Genomic DNA, 19,954 nt, shown 5'->3' with positions numbered 1-19,954 from the left:
GACCCAAACCTCTCCCACTTTACTCCCACTGTACACAATCCCAATGGACCCAAACCCCTTCCCGTTCACTCCCATTGTCCACAATCCCAATGGACTCAAACCCCTTCCCGTTTACTCCCACTGTACACAATCCCAATGGACCCAAACCCCTTCCCGTTCACTCCCATTGTACACAATCCCAATGGACCCAAACCCCTTCCCGTTCACTCCCACTGTACACAATCCCAATGGACCCAAACCCCTACATGTTCACTCCCACTGTACACAATCCCAATGGACCCAAACCCCTTCCCATTCACTCCCACTCTCCACAATCCCAATAGACCCAAACCCCTTCCCGTTCACTCCCACTGTACACAATGCCAATGGACCCAAACCCCTTCCCGTTCACTCCCACTGTGCACAATCCCACTGGACCCAAATCCCTTCCCGTTCACTTCCACTGTACACAATTCCAATGGACCCAAACCCTTTCCTGTTCACTCCCTCTGTACACAATCCCAATGGACCCAAACCCCTTCCCGTTCACTCCCACTGTCCACAATCCCACTAGACCCAACCCACTTCCCGTTCACTCCCACTGTACACAATCCTAATGGACCCAACCCCCTTCCCGTTCACTCCCACTGTACACAATCCGACTGGACGCAAATCTCTTCCCCTTCACTCCCACTGTACACAATCCCAGTGGATCCAAACCCCTTCCCCTTCACTCCCATTGTCCACAATCCCAGTGGACCCAAACCGCTTCCCGTTCACTCCCACTGTACGCAATCCCAATGGACCCAAACCCCTTCCCGTTCGCTCCCACTGTACACATTCCCAGTGGACCCAAACCCCTTCCCCGTCATTCCCATTGTCCACAATCCCAATGGACCGAACCCCTTCCCCTTCACTCCCACTGTACACAATCCCAGTGGACCCAAACCCCTTCCCCTTCACTCCCATTGTACACAATCCCAATAGACCGAAACCCCTTCCCGTTCACTCCCACTGTACACAAACCCAATGGACCCAAAATCCTTCCCGTTCACTCCCAATGTACACAATCCCAATGGACCCAAACCACTTCCCGTTCACTCCCACTGATCACAATCCCAATAGACCCAAATCTCTTCCTGTTCACGAACATTGTCCACATTCCCAATGGACCCAAGCCCCTTCCCGTTCACTCCCAATGTACACAATCCCAATGGAACCGAAAACACTTCCCGTTCACTCCCATTGTCCACAATGCCAATGGACCCAAACCTCTTCCCGTTCACTCTCACTGTACACAATCCCAATGGACCCAAACCTCTCCCACTTTACTCCCACTGTACACAATCCCAATGGACCCAAACCCCTTCCCGTTCACTTTCACTGTACACAATCCCAATGGACCCAAACCTCTCCCACTTTACTCCCACTGTACACAATCCCAATGGACCCAAACCCCTTCCCGTTCACTCCCACTGTACACAATCCCAATGGACCCAAACCCCTTCCCGTTCACTCCCATTGTCCACAATCCCAATGGACTCAAACCCCTTCCCGTTCACTCCCACTGTACACAATCCCAATGGACCCAAACCCCTTCCCGTTCACTCCCATTGTACACAATCCCAATGGACCCAAACCCCTTCCCGTTCACTCCCACTGTACACAATCCCAATGGACCCAAACCCCTACATGTTCACTCCCACTGTACACAATCCCAATGGACCCAAACCCCTTCCCATTCACTCCCACTCTCCACAATCCCAATAGACCCAAACCCCTTCCCGTTCACTCCCACTGTACACAATGCCAATGGACCCAAACCCCTTCCCGTTCACTCCCACTGTGCACAATCCCACTGGACCCAAATCCCTTCCCCTTCACTCCCACTGTACACAATCCCAATGGACCCAAACCCCTTCCCGTTCACTCCCATTGTCCACAATCCCAATGGACTCAAACCCCTTCCCGTTTACTCCCACTGTACACAATCCCAATGGACCCAAACCCCTTCCCGTTCACTCCCATTGTACACAATCCCAATGGACCCAAACCCCTTCCCGTTCACTCCCACTGTACACAATCCCAATGGACCCAAACCCCTACATGTTCACTCCCACTGTACACAATCCCAATGGACCCAAACCCCTTCCCATTCACTCCCACTCTCCACAATCCCAATAGACCCAAACCCCTTCCCGTTCACTCCCACTGTACACAATGCCAATGGACCCAAACCCCTTCCCGTTCACTCCCACTGTGCACAATCCCACTGGACCCAAATCCCTTCCCGTTCACTTCCACTGTACACAATTCCAATGGACCCAAACCCTTTCCTGTTCACTCCCTCTGTACACAATCCCAATGGACCCAAACCCCTTCCCGTTCACTCCCACTGTCCACAATCCCACTAGACCCAACCCACTTCCCGTTCACTCCCACTGTACACAATCCTAATGGACCCAACCCCCTTCCCGTTCACTCCCACTGTACACAATCCGACTGGACGCAAATCTCTTCCCCTTCACTCCCACTGTACACAATCCCAGTGGATCCAAACCCCTTCCCCTTCACTCCCATTGTCCACAATCCCAGTGGACCCAAACCGCTTCCCGTTCACTCCCACTGTACGCAATCCCAATGGACCCAAACCCCTTCCCGTTCGCTCCCACTGTACACATTCCCAGTGGACCCAAACCCCTTCCCCTTCATTCCCATTGTCCACAATCCCAATGGACCGAACCCCTTCCCCTTCACTCCCACTGTACACAATCCCAGTGGACCCAAACCCCTTCCCCTTCACTCCCATTGTACACAATCCCAATAGACCGAAACCCCTTCCCGTTCACTCCCACTGTACACAAACCCAATGGACCCAAAATCCTTCCCGTTCACTCCCAATGTACACAATCCCAATGGACCCAAACCACTTCCCGTTCACTCCCACTGATCACAATCCCAATAGACCCAAATCTCTTCCTGTTCACGAACATTGTCCACATTCCCAATGGACCCAAGCCCCTTCCCGTTCACTCCCAATGTACACAATCCCAATGGAACCGAAAACACTTCCCGTTCACTCCCATTGTCCACAATGCCAATGGACCCAAACCTCTTCCCGTTCACTCTCACTGTACACAATCCCAATGGACCCAAACCTCTCCCACTTTACTCCCACTGTACACAATCCCAATGGACCCAAACCCCTTCCCGTTCACTCCCACTGTACACAATCCCAATGGACCCAAACCCCTTCCCGTTCACTTTCACTGTACACAATCCCAATGGACCCAAACCTCTCCCACTTTACTCCCACTGTACACAATCCCAATGGACCCAAACCCCTTCCCGTTCACTCCCACTGTACACAATCCCAATGGACCCAAACCCCTTCCCGTTCACTCCCATTGTCCACAATCCCAATGGACTCAAACCCCTTCCCGTTCACTCCCACTGTACACAATCCCAATGGACCCAAACCCCTTCCCGTTCACTCCCATTGTACACAATCCCAATGGACCCAAACCCCTTCCCGTTCACTCCCACTGTACACAATCCCAATGGACCCAAACCCCTACATGTTCACTCCCACTGTACACAATCCCAATGGACCCAAACCCCTTCCCATTCACTCCCACTCTCCACAATCCCAATAGACCCAAACCCCTTCCCGTTCACTCCCACTGTACACAATGCCAATGGACCCAAACCCCTTCCCGTTCACTCCCACTGTGCACAATCCCACTGGACCCAAATCCCTTCCCCTTCACTCCCACTGTACACAATCCCAATGGACCCAAACCCCTTCCCCTTCATTCCCATTGTCCACAATCCCAATGGACCGAACCCCTTCCCCGTCACTCCCATTGTACACAATCCCAGTGGACCCAAACCCCTTCCCGTTCACTCCCACTGTACACAATCCCAATGGACCCAAACCCCTTCCCATTCACTCCCACTATACACAATCCCAGTGGACCCAAATCCCTTCCCCTTCACTCCCACTATACACAATCCCAATGGACCGATCCCCTTCCCCTTCACTCCCACTGTCCACAATCCCAGTGGACCCAAACCCCATCCCCTTCACTCCCACCGTACACAATCCCAATGGACCCAAACCCCTTCCCCTTCACTCCCACTGTCCACAATCCCAATGGACCCAAACCCCTTCCCCTCACTCCCACTGTACACAATCCCAATGGACCCCAAACCCCTTCCCCTTCACTCCCACTGTCCACAATCCCAATGGACCCCAAACCCCTTCCCGTTCACTCCCACTGTACACAATCCCAATGGACCCAAACCCCTTCCCGTTCACTCCCACTGTACACAATCCCAATGGACCCCAAACCCCTTCCCCTTCACTCCCACTGTCCACAATCCCAATGGACCCAAACCCCTTCCCCTTCACTCCCACTGTACACAATCCCAATGGACCCAAACCCCTTCCCGTTCACTCCCACTGTACACAATCCCAATGGACCCAAACCCCTTCCCATTCATTCCCATTGTCCACAATCCCAATGGACCGAACCCCTTCCCCTTCACTCCCACTGTACACAATCCCAGTGGACCCAAACCCCTTCCCCTCACTCCCACTGTACACAATCCCAATGGACCCAAACCCCTTCCCCTTCATTCCCATTGTCCACAATCCCAATGGACCGAACCCCTTCCCCTTCACTCCCACTGTACACAATCCCAGTGGACCCAAACCCCTTCCCCTTCACTCCCACTATACACAATCCCAATGGACCCAAACCCCTTCCCCTTCACTCCCACTGTCCACAATCCCAATGGACTGAACCCCTTCCCCTTCACTCCCACTATACACAATCCCAATGGACCCAAACCCCTTCCCCTTCACTCCCATTGTACACAATCCCAATGGACCCAAACCCCTTCCCCTTCACTCCCACTGTTCACAATCCCAATGGACCCAAACCCCTTCCCCTTCACTCCCACTATACACAATCCCAATGGACCCAAACCCCTTCCCCTTCACTCCCATTGTACACAATCCCAGTGGACCCAAACCCCTTCCCGTTCACTCCCACTATACACAATCCCAATGGACCCAAACCCCTTCCCGTTCACTCCCACTGTACACAATCCCAATGGACCCAAACCCCTTCCCGTTCACTCCCATTGTCCACAATCCCAATGGACTCAAACCCCTTCCCGTTCACTCCCATTGTACACAATCCCAATGGACCCAAACCCCTTCCCCTTCACTCCCACTGTACACAATCCCAATGGACCCAAACCCCTTCCCGTTCACTCCCACTGTACACAATCCCAATGGACCCAAACCTCTTCCCCTTCACTCCCACTGTACACAATCCCAGTGGACCCAAATCCCTTCCCCTTCACTCCCACTGTACACAATCCCAATGGACCCAAACCTCTTCCCCTTCACTCCCACTGTACACAATCCCAGTGGACCCAAACCCCTTCCCCTTCACTCCCACTGTACACAATCCCAATGGACCCAAACCCCTTCCCCTTCACTCCCACTATACACAATCCCAGTGAACCCAAACCCCTTCCCCTTCACTCCCACTGTACACAATCCCAATGGACCCAAACCCCTTCCCCTTCACTCCCATTGTACACAATCCCAATGGACCCAAACCCCTTCCCGTTCACTCCCACTATACACAATCCCAATGGACCCAAACCCCTTCCCCTTCACTCCCACTGTACACAATCCCAATGGACCCAAACCCCTTCCCCTTCACTCCCACTGTACACAATCCCAATGGACCCAAACCCCTTCCCGTTCACTCCCACTGTACACAATCCCAGTGGACCCAAACCCCTTCCCCTTCACTCCCACCGTCCACAATCCCAGTGGATCCTGCCACCTCCCAATTCACTTGCCCAGCCTCTGCCTCCTGCGATTGCCCATTGATGTCTGTACCTTGAGGTTCTGGGAGAGTAGAAATTTCCTCTTTTGCTTGACCGAAGCTCCCTCCATTGCATTCCCATGTTCTTCCTTGTCTGCCAGCTCTGAAGATGGAGTGGGTTCCTCGGGCAGTCCTGAGATCTCCATCCTCTGCATTGGAGGCGATTGCTGCTTCAATTCATCTGTTGGTTCCTCAGTGTCTTTGTCCTCCTGTTGTACTGGTGCAGTCACCTTCTTGTGCTTTTTTAACCCCGATGGAGGCTTTGCGGCCTTTCTGCTTAGAAACTTGCTTTTCTTCAACGGTTCAGCACTTGGTTCTGTGGATGGAGCCTCTGCAACGGTGTCCGGACTCTCCGAAGGCTCCTCCCTCTGCTCCTGTGCTGCCGCAGTCTCCCTGTCCGTCTCCTCTGGCAGGTCAGTTGCCTCCTCGACCCGAATCTCGATTGGAGACTCCTTCTCCAGGGGCAAGGACGAGGACTTTGTCTTCCAGCTCTTGCGGGGCGTTTTCGACTTGCGGGGTGAGGGAGGAGCTTTCACCTTTTGGGCAGAGGGAGGAGATTTCTGGCGCGGCCCCGGCGAGGGAGGAGCTTGAGCTGGCTCGAGTGGTGAGGGAACATCTTGGGTCTCCTCCGGTGCCGAGGAAAGAAGTTGAGTTTCCTCCAGTAGAGTGGAGGAACCGGCAGTCTCTTCATTCTCCAGCAAGGACTGTTGTTGCAAATTCTTCTCAGCCCCTGAATCACAGAAGCACAGAATCGTTACGGAGCAGAATTAGGCCATTCGGCCCATCGTATCTGCACCGGCTGTCTGAATGAGCAATTTACCTCGTGCCATTCCCCCGCTTTCTCCCCTTAACCCTGCACATTTGTCCTTTTTGGATAACAGTCTAATCCCCCCCTTTTGAATGCCTCGATTGTATCTGCCTCCACCACACGCTCAGTCAGTACATTCCAGTTCAGAACCATTCACTGTGTGAACAAGTTTTTCCTCGTGTCTCTTTTGCCTCTCTTACCAATTAGTTTAAATCTGTGCCCTCTCGTTCCCGATCCTTTCACAGAGTCGGAACAGTTTCTCTCTATCTACTCTGTCCAGACCCCTCGTGATTTTGAACACCTCGATCAAATCACCTCTCAGCCTTCTCTTCTCCAAGGAAAACAGTCTGAACTTCTCCAATCTATCTCCGTAACTGAAATTCCTCATCCCTGGAACCATTCTCCTGAATCTTTTCTGTACTCTATCCAATACCCTCACGTCTTTCCTCAAGTACGGTGCCCAGAACTGGATGTAATTCTCCAGCTGAGGCTGAACTAGTGTCTTATACAAATTCCACATAACCTCCTTGCTCTTGTATTCTATGCCCCTATTAATAAAGCCCAGGACACTGTATGCTTTATTAACCACACACTCAACCTGTCCTGTCACCTTCAATGACTCATGCACATATACACCCAGGTCCCTCTGCTCCTGAACCCCCTTTAGAATTGTAACCTTTATTCTATATTTTCTCTCCAGATCCTTCCTACTAAAATGAATCACTTCACATTTCTCTGCATTGAACTTCATCTGCCACCTGTCTGCCCAACTTGCCTTTGTCCTTTTGGAGTTCTACACTATCCTCCTCACAGTTCACAATGCTTCCAAGTTTCGTATCATCTGTAAAGTGTGAAATTGTGCCCTCTACACCAAGGTCGAGGTCATTAATATATATGGGGAAAAGCAAGGGTCCCAACACTGATCCCTGGGGAACTCCACTACAAACCTTCCTCCTGCCCGAAGAACATCATTAACCACTACTCTCTGTTTCCTGTCACTGCCAATTCCGTATCCACATTGATACCGTCCCTCTTAGTCCATGAGCTACAAGTTTGTTCACAAGTCTGTTGTGTGGCACTCTATCAAACACCTTTTGCAAGTCCATGTTCCCCACATCAACAGCATTGCCCTCAACAACCCTCTCTGTTACCTCCTCAAAAAACTCAAGTAGGTAAGTTAACATGATTTTCCCTCAAGAAATCCATGCTGGTTTTCCTTAATTAACTCACACTTGTCCATGTGACTATTCATTTTGACTCTGAATATTTTTTCTAGTAGTTTCCCCACCACCAAAGTTAAACTGACTGGCCTGTCCTTGTTGGGCTTATCATAACATCCTTTTTTCAACAAGTGTGTGATATTTGCAATTCTCCAGTCCTCTGGCTTCACCCCCTACTCTAAGGTAGACTGAAAAATGATGGCCTGTGTCTCTGTAATTTCCAACCTCACTTCCCTCAATATCCTTAGATGCATCTCATCTGGCCCTGGAGCTTTATCCTCTTTAATTTATACATGCCTCCATGTATAAATCCCCGTTCTGGTCTCTAATCGGCCCCACCCCGGCTTTTACCACCCTTTTACTATTTATATGTCTATAGAAAACTTTGGGATTCCCTTTACTGCTAGCTGCCAGTCTCTTCTCATGCTCTCTCTTTGCTTCTCTTTTCCTTTTTCACTTCCCCTCTCGACCTATATTTAGCCTGTTTCTCAATAGTATTTTTTACCTGGCATCTGCCATGAGCACAATTTTTCTTCTTTATCTTAATCTCTACCTCTTTTGTCATCCAGGGAGCTCTGGAATTTATCTGCCTTCCTTTTCCCCTTCGAGGGAACACAACTCGACTGTGCCCAAACTATCTCTTCTTTGAAGGTAGCCCATTGGTCATCTACCGGTTTTCCTGCCAACTTTTGACTCCAATTTATTCACCCCAGTTCCATTCTTACCCCACCATTCTTACCCCATTGAAGTTGATCTTCCCACAGTTAATTATTCTCACTCTGAATTGTTCTTTGTCCTTTTCCAGAATCAGCCTAAACCTGATGATGCAATGATCACTGTGCCCTAAATGATCTCCGACTGATACTTGATCCACTTGGCCCACCTCATTCCCAAGAACCAGGTCTAGTCATTGGACGAGCAACATACTGTTGTCGAAAATTTTCCTGAACTCACTCTGGGACCTCTTGCCCCTCACTGCCCTTTACACGACTATTATCGCAATCTATGTTTGGATAATTCAAGTCCCCCATTAGAACAACCCTATCATTTTTGCACCTCTCTGTAATTTCTCTGTAAATCTGTCCCCCCGTGTCCTTCTCACTGGCTGGTGGTCTGTACACAACACCAAGCAATGTAACCACACCTTATTCGCTTTTTAGCTCCGACCAAATTGATTCTGTCCCCGACCCCTCTGGGACACCCTTTCTCTCCTGCACTGCAATGTCTCCTTAATCCATACTGCCACCCCTCCCTCTTTATTCCCTTCCTTATCTTTCCTGAACACCTTACATCCAGGATTATTTAACACCCAGTCCTGCCCCTCTTTGAGCCAGGTCTCTGTTATAGCCACAACATCATATTTCCACATGTCAATCTGCGCCTGTACCTCACCAGTCTTCGTAACCACACTCTCTACACTTAGATACATGCACATTCACTCTGAGTCAGACTGTAATACTTTCTCCCTCACTCTGCCCCCATCTATTCGCTATTTCCTACTCGAGTGCTACCTGTGTCTTCCAATTCTCTGTGTACCTCTCTTGCATTATCTCCTGCTTCCCACACCCCCTGCCGAGTTAGTTTAAACCCTGGCAATAGCTCAAGCCCACAAGGAAACTGGTCCCAGCTCCGTTCGAGTGCCACCTTCTCCGCAACTGGTCCCAGTGCCCCAGGAATCTGAAGACCTCCCTCCTGCACCGTCTTTCCAGCCCACCAATTCATCTGCACATTCCTACTACTTCTGTACTCCCTTGTGCGTGGCAATGGGAGTAACCCGGAGATGACTACTTTTGAGGTCCTGCTTGCTAATTTCTTACCTGGCTCTCTAAACTCTGGCTGCAGGACCACATTCCCTCTTCCCGCCGATGCGGACCAGGACTGCTGCCTTTTCACCCTGTCCCGCCCTCTCAGGGTGCTCTGCAGCCGTTTCGGTGACATCCACGACCCCAGCACCAGGGAGGCAACACACCATCCTGGATTTACACCAGCGGCCGCGGAAAAAACCCGTCTGCTCCCCTGATTATCGAATCGCCTGTCCACCATCGCTCTTCCGGTCTTCCTCGTAAGCCACTGTGCGGCTGAACCACCCGTGGTCCAGGGCCTTGGCTCTGACTGCGTTCCCCCAGGTGCTCAGTATTCAGAACTGAATACCTGTTGGAGAGCGAGATGCATTCGGGGGAAGTCCCGACGCTGTCTGCCTCCTTCTTCTTGACTGTCTGGCGGGCGCCCATTCCCTCTGTCACCCTCAATACTCTTAAGCTGTGGGGTGACCACATCGCTAAACATGCTATCCACGACTCTCCCCGGGGTACGGGTCCCCCCCACGGGGCACCGACTCTCCCCGGGGTACGGGTCCCCCCAGGGGCACCGACTCTCCCCGGGGTACGGGTCCCCCCAGGGGCACCGACTCTCCCCAGGGTACGGGTCCCCCCCACGGGGCACCGACTCTCCCCGGGGTACGGATCTCCCCCACGGGCGCTGACTCTCCCCGGGGTACGGATCTCCCCCACGGGCGCTGACTCTCCCCGGGGTACGGATCTCCCCCACGGGCGCTGACTCTCCCCGGGGTACGGATCTCCCCCACGGGCGCTGACTCTCCCTGGGGTACGGATCTCCCCCACGGGCGCTGACTCTCCCCGGGGTACGGATCTCCCCCACGGGCACCGACTCTACCCGGGGTACGGATCTCCCCCACGGGCGCTGACTCTCCCTGGGGTACGGGTCCCCCCAGGGGCACCGACTCTCCCCGGGGTACGGATCTCCCCCACGGGGCACCGACTCTCCCCGGGGTACGGATCTCCCCCACGGGCGCTGACTCTCCCCGGGGTACGGATCTCCCCCACGGGCGCTGACTCTCCCTGGGGTACGGATCTCCCCCAGGGGCGCTGACTCTCCCCGGGGTACGGATCTCCCCCACGGGCGCTGACTCTCCCTGGGGTACGGATCTCCCCCACGGGCGCTGACTCTCCCCGGGGTACGGATCTCCCCCACGGGCACCGACTCTCCCCGGGGTACGGGTCCCCCCCACGGGGCACCGACTCTCCCTGGGGTACGGGTCCCCCCACGGGCGCTGACTCTCCCCGGGGTACGGATCTCCCCCACGGGCGCTGACTCTCCCTGGGGTACGGATCTCCCCCACGGGCGCTGACTCTCCCCGGGGTACGGATCTCCCCCACGGGCACCGACTCTCCCCGGGGTACGGGTCCCCCCCACGGGGCACCGACTCTCCCCGGGGTACGGATCTCCCCCACGGGCACCGACTCTCCCCGGGGTACGGGTCCCCCCCACGGGGCACCGACTCTCCCCGGGGTACGGGTCCCCCCCACGGGGCACCGACTCTCCCTGGGGTACGGGTCCCCCCACGTGCGCCGACTCTCCCTGGGGTACGGGTCCCCCCCACGGGGCACCGACTCTCCCTGGGGTACGGGTCCCCCCACGTGCGCTGACTCTCCCCGGGGTACGGGTCCCCCCCACGGGGCACCGACTCTCCCCGGGGTACGGGTCCCCCCCACGGGGCACCGACTCTCCCCGGGGTACGGGTCCCCCCAGGGGCGCTGACTCTCCCCGGGGTACGGATCTCCCCCACGGGGCACCGACTCTCCCCGGGGTACGGATCTCCCCCACGGGCACCGACTCTCCCTGGGGTACGGGTCCCCCCAGGGGCACCGACTCTCCCTGGGGTACGGATCTCCCCCACGGGCGCTGACTCTCCCTGGGGTACGGGTTCCCCCACGGGGCACCGACTCTCCCCGGGGTACGGGTCCCCCCACGGGCGCTGACTCTCCCCGGGGTACGGGTCCCCCCACGGGCGCTGACTCTCCCCGGGGTACGGGTCCCCCCACGGGCGCTGACTCTCCCCGGGGTACGGATCTCCCCCACGGGGCACCGACTCTCCCCGGGGTACGGGTCCCCCCAGGGGCACCGACTCTCCCTGGGGTACGGATCTCCCCCACGGGCGCTGACTCTCCCTGGGGTACGGGTTCCCCCACGGGCACCGACTCTCCCTGGGGTACGGGTCCCCCCAGGGGCACCGACTCTCCCTGGGGTACGGATCTCCCCCACGGGCGCTGACTCTCCCTGGGGTACGGGTTCCCCCACGGGGCACCGACTCTCCCCGGGGTACGGGTCCCCCCACGGGCACCGACTCTACCCGGGGTACGGATCTCCCCCACGGGCGCTGACTCTCCCTGGGGTACGGGTCCCCCCAGGGGCACCGACTCTCCCCGGGGTACGGATCTCCCCCACGGGCGCTGACTCTCCCTGGGGTACGGATCTCCCCCACGGGCGCTGACTCTCCCTGGGGTACGGGTCCCCCCAGGGGCACCGACTCTCCCCGGGGTACGGATCTCCCCCACGGGCGCTGACTCTCCCTGGGGTACGGATCTCCCCCACGGGCGCTGACTCTCCCTGGGGTACGGGTCCCCCCACGGGCGCTGACTCTCCCTGGGGTACGGATCTCCCCCACGGGCGCTGACTCTCCCTGGGGTACGGATCTCCCCCACGGGCGCTGACTCTCCCTGGGGTACGGATCTCCCCCACGGGCGCTGACTCTCCCCGGGGTACGGATCTCCCCCACGGGCGCTGACTCTCCGCGGGGTACGGTTCCCCCCACGGTCACCCACACAATCCTGGGAGAGCTGCTGTTGCCTCTCAGGGAAGTGCTTGAAGAAGCTGCAGCCGTTTGTGGAAGGTGAAGAGTGCAGTTCCCTCTCTCCTTCTCTCCCTCTCTCCTTCTCTCCCTCCCTCCCTCCGTGATGACCAATACCTGGGGAGCCCTCGCAAGCCCCAACTTTTACCTTTGTTCCGTTTCTTTCTGCCGGGGGACTTGAATCTCGATAACAGGTTAAAACTTCTCGACTTTCTCTCCAAAACTGTCACTTCACCCATTGAGGACTAGAGTGTGTGAAGGAGGAGAGACATGAATTAATACTGAGAGAGAAGGAGGGAGGGAGGGAGAGAGAGAGAGGGAGGGAGAGGGAGAGAGAGAGAGGGAGAGAGAGGGAAGGAGGGAGGGAGGGAGAGAGACGGAGAGACGGAGAGAGAGAGAGAGAGAGAGAGGGAGGGAGGGAGGGAGAGGGAGGGAGGGAGAGAGAGGGAGGGAGGGAGGGAGGGAGAGGGAGGGAGAGGGAGAGAGAGAGAGGGAGACAGAGAGGGAGAGGGAGAGAGAGAGAGGGGGGTAATGACTCCGACTGTCTCTGAACAGATTAGCCAAGATTTCCCAGCGTGTGAATGGGTCAGTCCTTACCTGGAGAGTGACCATTTCATTAAACAGTAAACTGGATTCAGGAGTTTCCACATGTCGAATTTCCCTAAAAGATTCAAAACACATTGTTTAAACACAGAAAAAACAATCAGCTCGTACTGTCACGTTCCCATCAAACACTCCCAGGACAGGTACAGTACGGGGGTTAGATACAGAGTAAAGCTCCCTCTACACTGTCCCCCATCAAACACTCCCAGGACAGGTACAGTATGGGGTTAGATACAGAGTAAAGCTCCCTCTACACTGTCCCCCATCAAACACTCCCAGGACAGGTACAGTACGGGGGTTAGATACAGAGTAAAGCTCCCTCTACACTGTCCCCATCAAACACTCCCAGGACAGGTACAGTACGGGGGTTAGATACAGAGTAAAGCTCCCTCTACACTGTCCCCATCAAACACTCCCCAGGACAGGTACAGTACGGGGGTTAGATACAGAGTAAAGCTCCCTCTACACTGTCCCCCATCAAACACTCCCAGGACAGGTACAGTACGGGGGTTAGATACAGAGTAAAGCTCCATCTACACTGTCCCCATCAAACACTCCCCAGGACAGGTACAGTACGGGGGTTAGATACAGAGTAAAGCTCCCTCTACACTGTCCCCCATCAAACACTCCCAGGACAGGTACAGTACGGGGGTTAGATACAGAGTAAAGCTCCCTCTTCACTGTCCCCATCCCTAATTGCCCTTGAGAAGTTGGTGGTGAGCTGCCTTCTTGAACCGCTGCAGTCCGTGTGGGGTAGGTAGACCCACAGTGCGGTGAGGAAGGGAGTTCCCGGATTTTGACCCAGCGACAGTGAAGGGACGGTGATATAGTTCCAAGTCAGGATGGTGTGTGACTTGGAGGGGAACTTGCAGGTGGTGGTGTTTCCCCGCGTCTGCCTTCCCTTGTCCTTCTAGTTGGTAGAGGCCGCGGGTTTGGGCGGCGCTGTCGAAGGAGACTTGGCGCGTTGCTGCAGTGCATCTTGTAGATGGTACACACTGCTGTCACAGTGTGTCGGTGGTGGAGGGAGTGAATGTTTGTGGATGGGGTGTCAATCAAGTGGGCTGCTTTGTCCTGGATGGTGTCGAGCTTCCTGAGTGTTGTTGGAGCTGCACCCATCCAGGCAAGTGGAGAGTATTCCATCACACTCCTGACTTGTGCCTTGTAGATGGTGGACAGGCTTTGGGGAGTCAGGAGGTGAGTTACTCACTGCAGAATTCCCAGCCTCTGACCTGCTCTTGTTTATCAGCCCAAGCCTGGATATTGTCCAGGTCTTGCTGCATTTCTACACGGACTGCTTCAGTATCTGAGGAGTCACGAATGGAGCTGAACATTGTGCGATCATCAGGGAACATCCCCACTTCTGACCTTATGTTGGAAGGAAGGTCATTGATGAAGCAGCTGAAGATGGTTGGGCCTCGGACACTACCCTGAGGAACTCCTGCAGTGATGTCCTGGGACTGAGATGATTGACCTCCAACGACCACAACCATCTTCCTTTGTGCTCGGTCCGACTCCCATCAGTGGAGGGTTTTCCCCCTGATTCCCATTGACTCCAGTATTACTCGGGCTCCTTGATGCCATACTCGGTCAGATGCTGCCTTGATATCAAGGGCAGTCACTCTCATAGAGTCATTGAATTACACAGCACAGAAACAGGCCCTTCGGCCCATCGTGTCTGTGTCAGCCATACAGCACCCAATTATTCTAATCCCATTTTCCTGCACTTGGCCCGTAGACTTGTATGCTATGGTGTTTCAAGTGCTCATCTAAATACTTCTTAAATGTTGTGAGGGTTCCTGCCTCGACCACCCCTTCAGGCAGCGTGTTCCAGATTCCAACCACCCTCTGGGTGAAAAAACATTTCCTCAAATCCCCTCTAAACCTCCTGCCCCTTACCTTAAATCTATGCCCCCTGATTATTGACACCTCCGCTGAGGGAAAAAGTTTCTTCCTATCTAACCTATCAATGCCCCTCATAATTTTGTATACCTCAATCATGTCCCCCCTCAGCCTTCTCTGCTCTAAGGAAAACAACCCTAGCCTTTTCATTCGCTCTTCATAGCTGAAATGCTCCAGCCCAGGCAACATTCTGGTGAATCTCCTCTGCACCCTCTCCAGTGCAATCACATCCTTCCTATAGTGTGGTGACCAGAACTGTACACAGTACTCCAGCTGTGGCCTAACTATGTGGCTATACAGCTCCATCATAACCTCCCTGCTCTTATATTCTATGCCTCGGCTAATAAAGGCAAGTATCCCATATGCCTTCCTAACCACCTAATCTACCTGTGCTGCTGCCTTCAGTGATCTATGGACAAGTACACCAAGGTCCCTCTGACTCTCTGTACTTCCTAGGGTCCTACCATCCATTGTATATTCCCTTGCCTTGTTAGTCCTCCCAAAATGCATCACCTCACACTTCTCAGGATTAAATTCCATTTCCCACTGCTCCGCCCATCTTACCAACCCATCTATATCGTCCTGTGATCTAAGGATTTCCTCCTCACTGTTTACGACACCACCAATTTTCGTGTCATCTGCGAACTTACTGATCATACCTCCTATATTCACATCTATCTCACCTCACCTCTGGAGTTCAGCTCTTTTGTCCATGTTTGAACCAAGGCTGTAATGAGGTCAGGAGCTGAGTGGCCCTGGCGGATCCCAAACTGAGCATCACTGAGCAGGTTATTGCAAAGCAAGTGCCGCTGGATGGCACTGTTGATGACACCTTCCATCACTTTACTGATGATTGAGAGTAGACTGATGGGGCGGTAATTGGCCAGGTTGGACTTGTCCTGCTTTTTGTGTACAGGACATACCTGGGCAATTTTCCACATTGCTGGGTAGATGTCAGTGTTGTAGCTGTACTGGAACAGCTTGGCTAAGAGCACGGCAAGTTCTGGAGCACAGGTCTTCAGTACTATTGCCGGGATATTGTCAGGGCTCATAGTCTTTGCTGTATCCAGTGCCTTCGGTCGTTTCTTGATATCACGCGGAGTGAATCGAATTGGCTGAAGTCTGGCATCTGTGATGCTGGGGACTTCAGGAGGAGGCAGAGATGGATCATCAACTTGACACATCTGGCTGAAGATTGTTGCAAATGCTTCAGCCTTCTCTTTCGCACTGATGTGCTGGGCTCCCCCATCATTGAGGATGGAGATATTTGTGGATCCACCTCCTCCAGTTAGTTGTTTAATTGTCCACCACCATTCACGACTGGATGTGGCAGGACTGCAGAGCTTAGATCTGATCCGTAGGTTATGGGATCACTTAGCTCTGTCTATCGCATGCTGCTTACTCAGTTTGGCATGCAGATAGTCCTGTGTTGTAGCTTCACCAGGTTGACACCTCATTTTGAGGTATGCCTGGTGCTGCTCCTGGCATGCCCTCCTGCACTCTTCTTGGAACCAGGGTTGGTCTCCTGGCTTGATGGTAATGGTAGAGTGGGGGATATGCCGGGCCATGAGGTTACAGATTGTGGTTGAGTACAATTCTGCTGCTGCTGATGGCCCACAGCGCCTCATGGATGCCCAGTTTTGCATTGCTAGATCCGTTCCAAATCTATCCCCCATTTAGCACGGTGATAGTGCCACACAACACGATGGAGAGTATCCTCATTGTGAAGGCGGGACTTCGTGTCCATGCGGTGGTCACTCCTACCAATACTGTCATGGACAGATGCATCTGCGGCAGGCAGATTGGTGAGGACAAGGTCAGGTATGTTTTCCCCCCTTGTTGGTTCCCTCACCACCTATCGCAGACCCAGTCTAGCAGCTATGTCCTTTCGGACTCGGCCAGCTCGGTCAGTAGTGGTGCTACCGAGCCACTCTTGGTGATGGACATTGAAGTCCCCCACCCAGAGTACATTCTGTGCCCTTGCCACCCTCAGTGCTTCCTCCAAGTACTGTTCAACATGGAGGAGTACTGAGTCATCAGCTGAGGGAGGGCGGTAGGTGGTCATCAGCAGGAGGTTTCCTTATCCATGTTTGACCTGATGCCATGAGACTTCATGGGGTCCAGAGGTTACAAAAATAATAAAAGGACAAAACTAAAGGCTCGGTATCTGAATGCACGAAGCTTTCGAAACAAAACAGATGAACTGAGAGTGCATACAGAAATAAATGAATCTGATATGATTTTACAGAGATATGGCTTCAGGATGATATAGATTGGGAGCTGAATATTGACGGGTACGTGGCATTTAGGAAGGACAGGAAGCTCGGAAAAGGTGGAGGGGTAGCTCTGTTAATTAATGATGGCATTAGCACAATAGAGAGGGATGTGCTAAGTTCAGGAGACCGGGTTGTAGAAGCAGTTTGGGTAGGGATAAGAAATCGTAAAGGCAATTCGACACTTGCGGGAGTGGTGTACAGGTCACCTAACATTAACCACATGGTAGGACGGGGTAGAAAGGAAGAAATAATGGAAGCTTGTCAGAAAGTGTGGCAATAATCATGGGGGATTTTAATCTACATATAGACTGGAAAAATCAGATGGTTAGAGGTAGCCTCGATGTTTTCAGGATAGTCCATTAGAACAATACGTTCTGGAGCCAACCAGAGATCAGGCTATACTAGACCTGGCAATGTGCAACGAGACAGGATTAATTAATGACCTCATAGTGAAGGTGCCCCTAGGCAGCAGTGATCATAATATGATTGAATTTTTTACCCTCAGTTTGAGGGAGCGAAGAGTGGGTCCAAGACTAGTATTTTAAATTTAAATAAGGGCAATTATGAGGGGCATGAAAGCAGAGCTCGCTGAAGTGAACTGGCAAATCAGGTTCAGGGATAGATCAATAGGGATGCAGTGGCAGACATTGAAGGGGATATTTCAGAATGCACAGAGTAGATACATTTTAACAAGAAAGAAAAATTCCAAGTGGGGGACCCACCATCCGTGGACAAATAAAAGTTAAAGACAGTATCAAACTTAAAGAAAAAGACTATAATTGTGTAAAGATGGGAGGTAGGTCAGATGTTTGGAGAGAATATAAAAAACAGCAAAGATTGACTAAAAGATTGATAAAGAAGGTCAAATTAGAGTACGAGAGAAAGCCAGCTAGAAACATCAAGAGTTTCTATAGATATTTAAAAATGAAAAGAGATAACAAAGTGAGTGTTGGTCCTATAGAAAGTGAGTCTGGGGAATTAATAATGGGTAAAAAGGAGATAGCAGATGAATTGAACAGATATTTTGCACTGGTCTTCACTATTGAGGATACAAGTAACATCCCAGAATTAGCTGTAAATCAGGAAATGGAAGGGAGGGAGGAACTCAAGAAAATTACAATCACCAGGGAAGTGGTACTGAACAAATCGTTGGAGCTGCGGGCTGACAAGTCCCCGGGTCCTGATGGACTTCATCCTAGGGTGTTAAAAGAAGTGGCTAGTGAGATAGTTGATGCGTGAGTTTTAATTTTCCAAAATTCCCTAGATTCGGGGAAGGTTCCGTTAGACTGGAAAATAGCGAATGTAACTCCTTTATTCAAAAAGGGAGGGAGACAGAAAGCAGGAAACTACAGGCCAGTTAGCTGAACATCTGTCTCGGGGAAAATGTTAAATGCTATTATTAAAGATGTTCTAGCAGGGCATTTCGAAAAATTGAAGGTAATCAGGCAGAGTCGACATGGTTTTGTGAAAGGGAAATCATGTTCAACCAATTTATTGGAGTTCTTTGAGGGAGTTACATGTGCTGTGGATAAAGGGGAACCGGTGGATGTATTGTACTTAGATTTCCAGAAGGTGCCCTATCAAAGGTTATTGCAGAAAATAAAAGCTCATGGTGTAGGGGGTAACATATTGTCATGGATAGAAGATTGGTTAGCGAACAGGAAATGGACATTAGGCACCAAATGGGTCATTTTCCGGTTGGCGAGATGTAATAGGCTCGAGGGGCCAATTGGCCAACTCCCGCTCCTAATTTATATGAGTCGATGTTGAGGACTCCCAGGGCAACTCCCTCCCTACTGTATACCACTGTGCCACCACCTCTGGTGGGTCTGTCCTGCTGGTGGGACAGGAAATACCCAGGGATGATGATGGCAGTGTCTGGGATATTGTCTGTAAGGTATAATTGGGTGAGTATGACTGTGTTGGGTGGGACAGCTCTCCTAATCTCGGTACAACCCCATCCCCCCCCCCCACCCCCCCATCCCCCCGCTATCCCCCCGGATCGCAGATACATACTGGTTTGGAAAGGTTGCAGCAAAGACCTCCTGCTCTGCATTTTCTGCCCATTCGTTATCGGGACCAGGCCGAACACTGCGCCTCTGTCCACCTCGCTTCAGAAAGAAACTGACTCCAATGATCTGGGAAAGAGAGGGAGGCCGTGTCAGTTAGAGTGCGAGAGTGAAAGCTCAGGACAAACTCTGATCTACAGTTGTTCCCATTTCAGTACCCAGGGCAACCCAGAGTGGGGCGGACGGTCAGTCCTTCCCTCCCTCCCTCCCACTCCCTCTCTCTGTGCAGCGCTCTCTCTCTCTCTCTCTCCCTCCCTCAGTCACTCCTTCCCTCCCTCCCTCCCTCCCACCCTCTCTCTGTGCAGCTCTCTCTCTCTCTCTCTCCCTCTCTCTGTGCAGCTCTCTCTCTCTCTCTCTCTCTCTCCCTCCCTCGGTCACTCCTTCCCTCCCTCCCTCCCTCCCACTCCCTCTCTCTGTGCAGCTCTCTCTCTCTCTCTCTCTCTCTCCCTCCCTCGGTCACTCCTTCCCTCCCACTCCCTCTCTCTGTGCAGCTCTCTCTCTCTCTCCCTCTCTCTGTGCAGCTCTCTCTCTCTCTCTCTC

At 53.1% G+C, this 19,954-nt stretch overlaps 1 protein-coding gene across 1 annotated transcript in view; it reads right to left on the bottom strand.

Annotated features, from left to right (window-relative positions):
- Positions 1-19,564, bottom strand: part of LOC137362474 (neurofilament heavy polypeptide-like) — a 93,976-nt gene extending 74,412 nt beyond the window's left edge. Inside the window, exons 1-5 of the mRNA XM_068026850.1 lie at positions 19,553-19,564; positions 19,362-19,483; positions 13,165-13,228; positions 12,716-12,812; positions 5,906-6,621 (exon numbers count right to left, since the gene is read on the bottom strand). Of these exons, the coding sequence (XP_067882951.1) occupies positions 5,906-6,621; positions 12,716-12,812; positions 13,165-13,228; positions 19,362-19,483; positions 19,553-19,564 (1,011 nt within the window). The remainder of the gene's footprint in view (positions 1-5,905; positions 6,622-12,715; positions 12,813-13,164; positions 13,229-19,361; positions 19,484-19,552) is intronic.
- Positions 19,565-19,954: the final 390 nt, after the last annotated feature.

Source organism: Heterodontus francisci, unplaced genomic scaffold (assembly GCF_036365525.1).
Source record: "Heterodontus francisci isolate sHetFra1 unplaced genomic scaffold, sHetFra1.hap1 HAP1_SCAFFOLD_1061, whole genome shotgun sequence".
Taxonomy (NCBI): Eukaryota; Metazoa; Chordata; class Chondrichthyes; order Heterodontiformes; family Heterodontidae; genus Heterodontus; species Heterodontus francisci.
The sequence above is the reverse complement of the archived record's forward strand: the minus strand, read 5'-3'. Positions and strand labels throughout refer to the sequence as shown.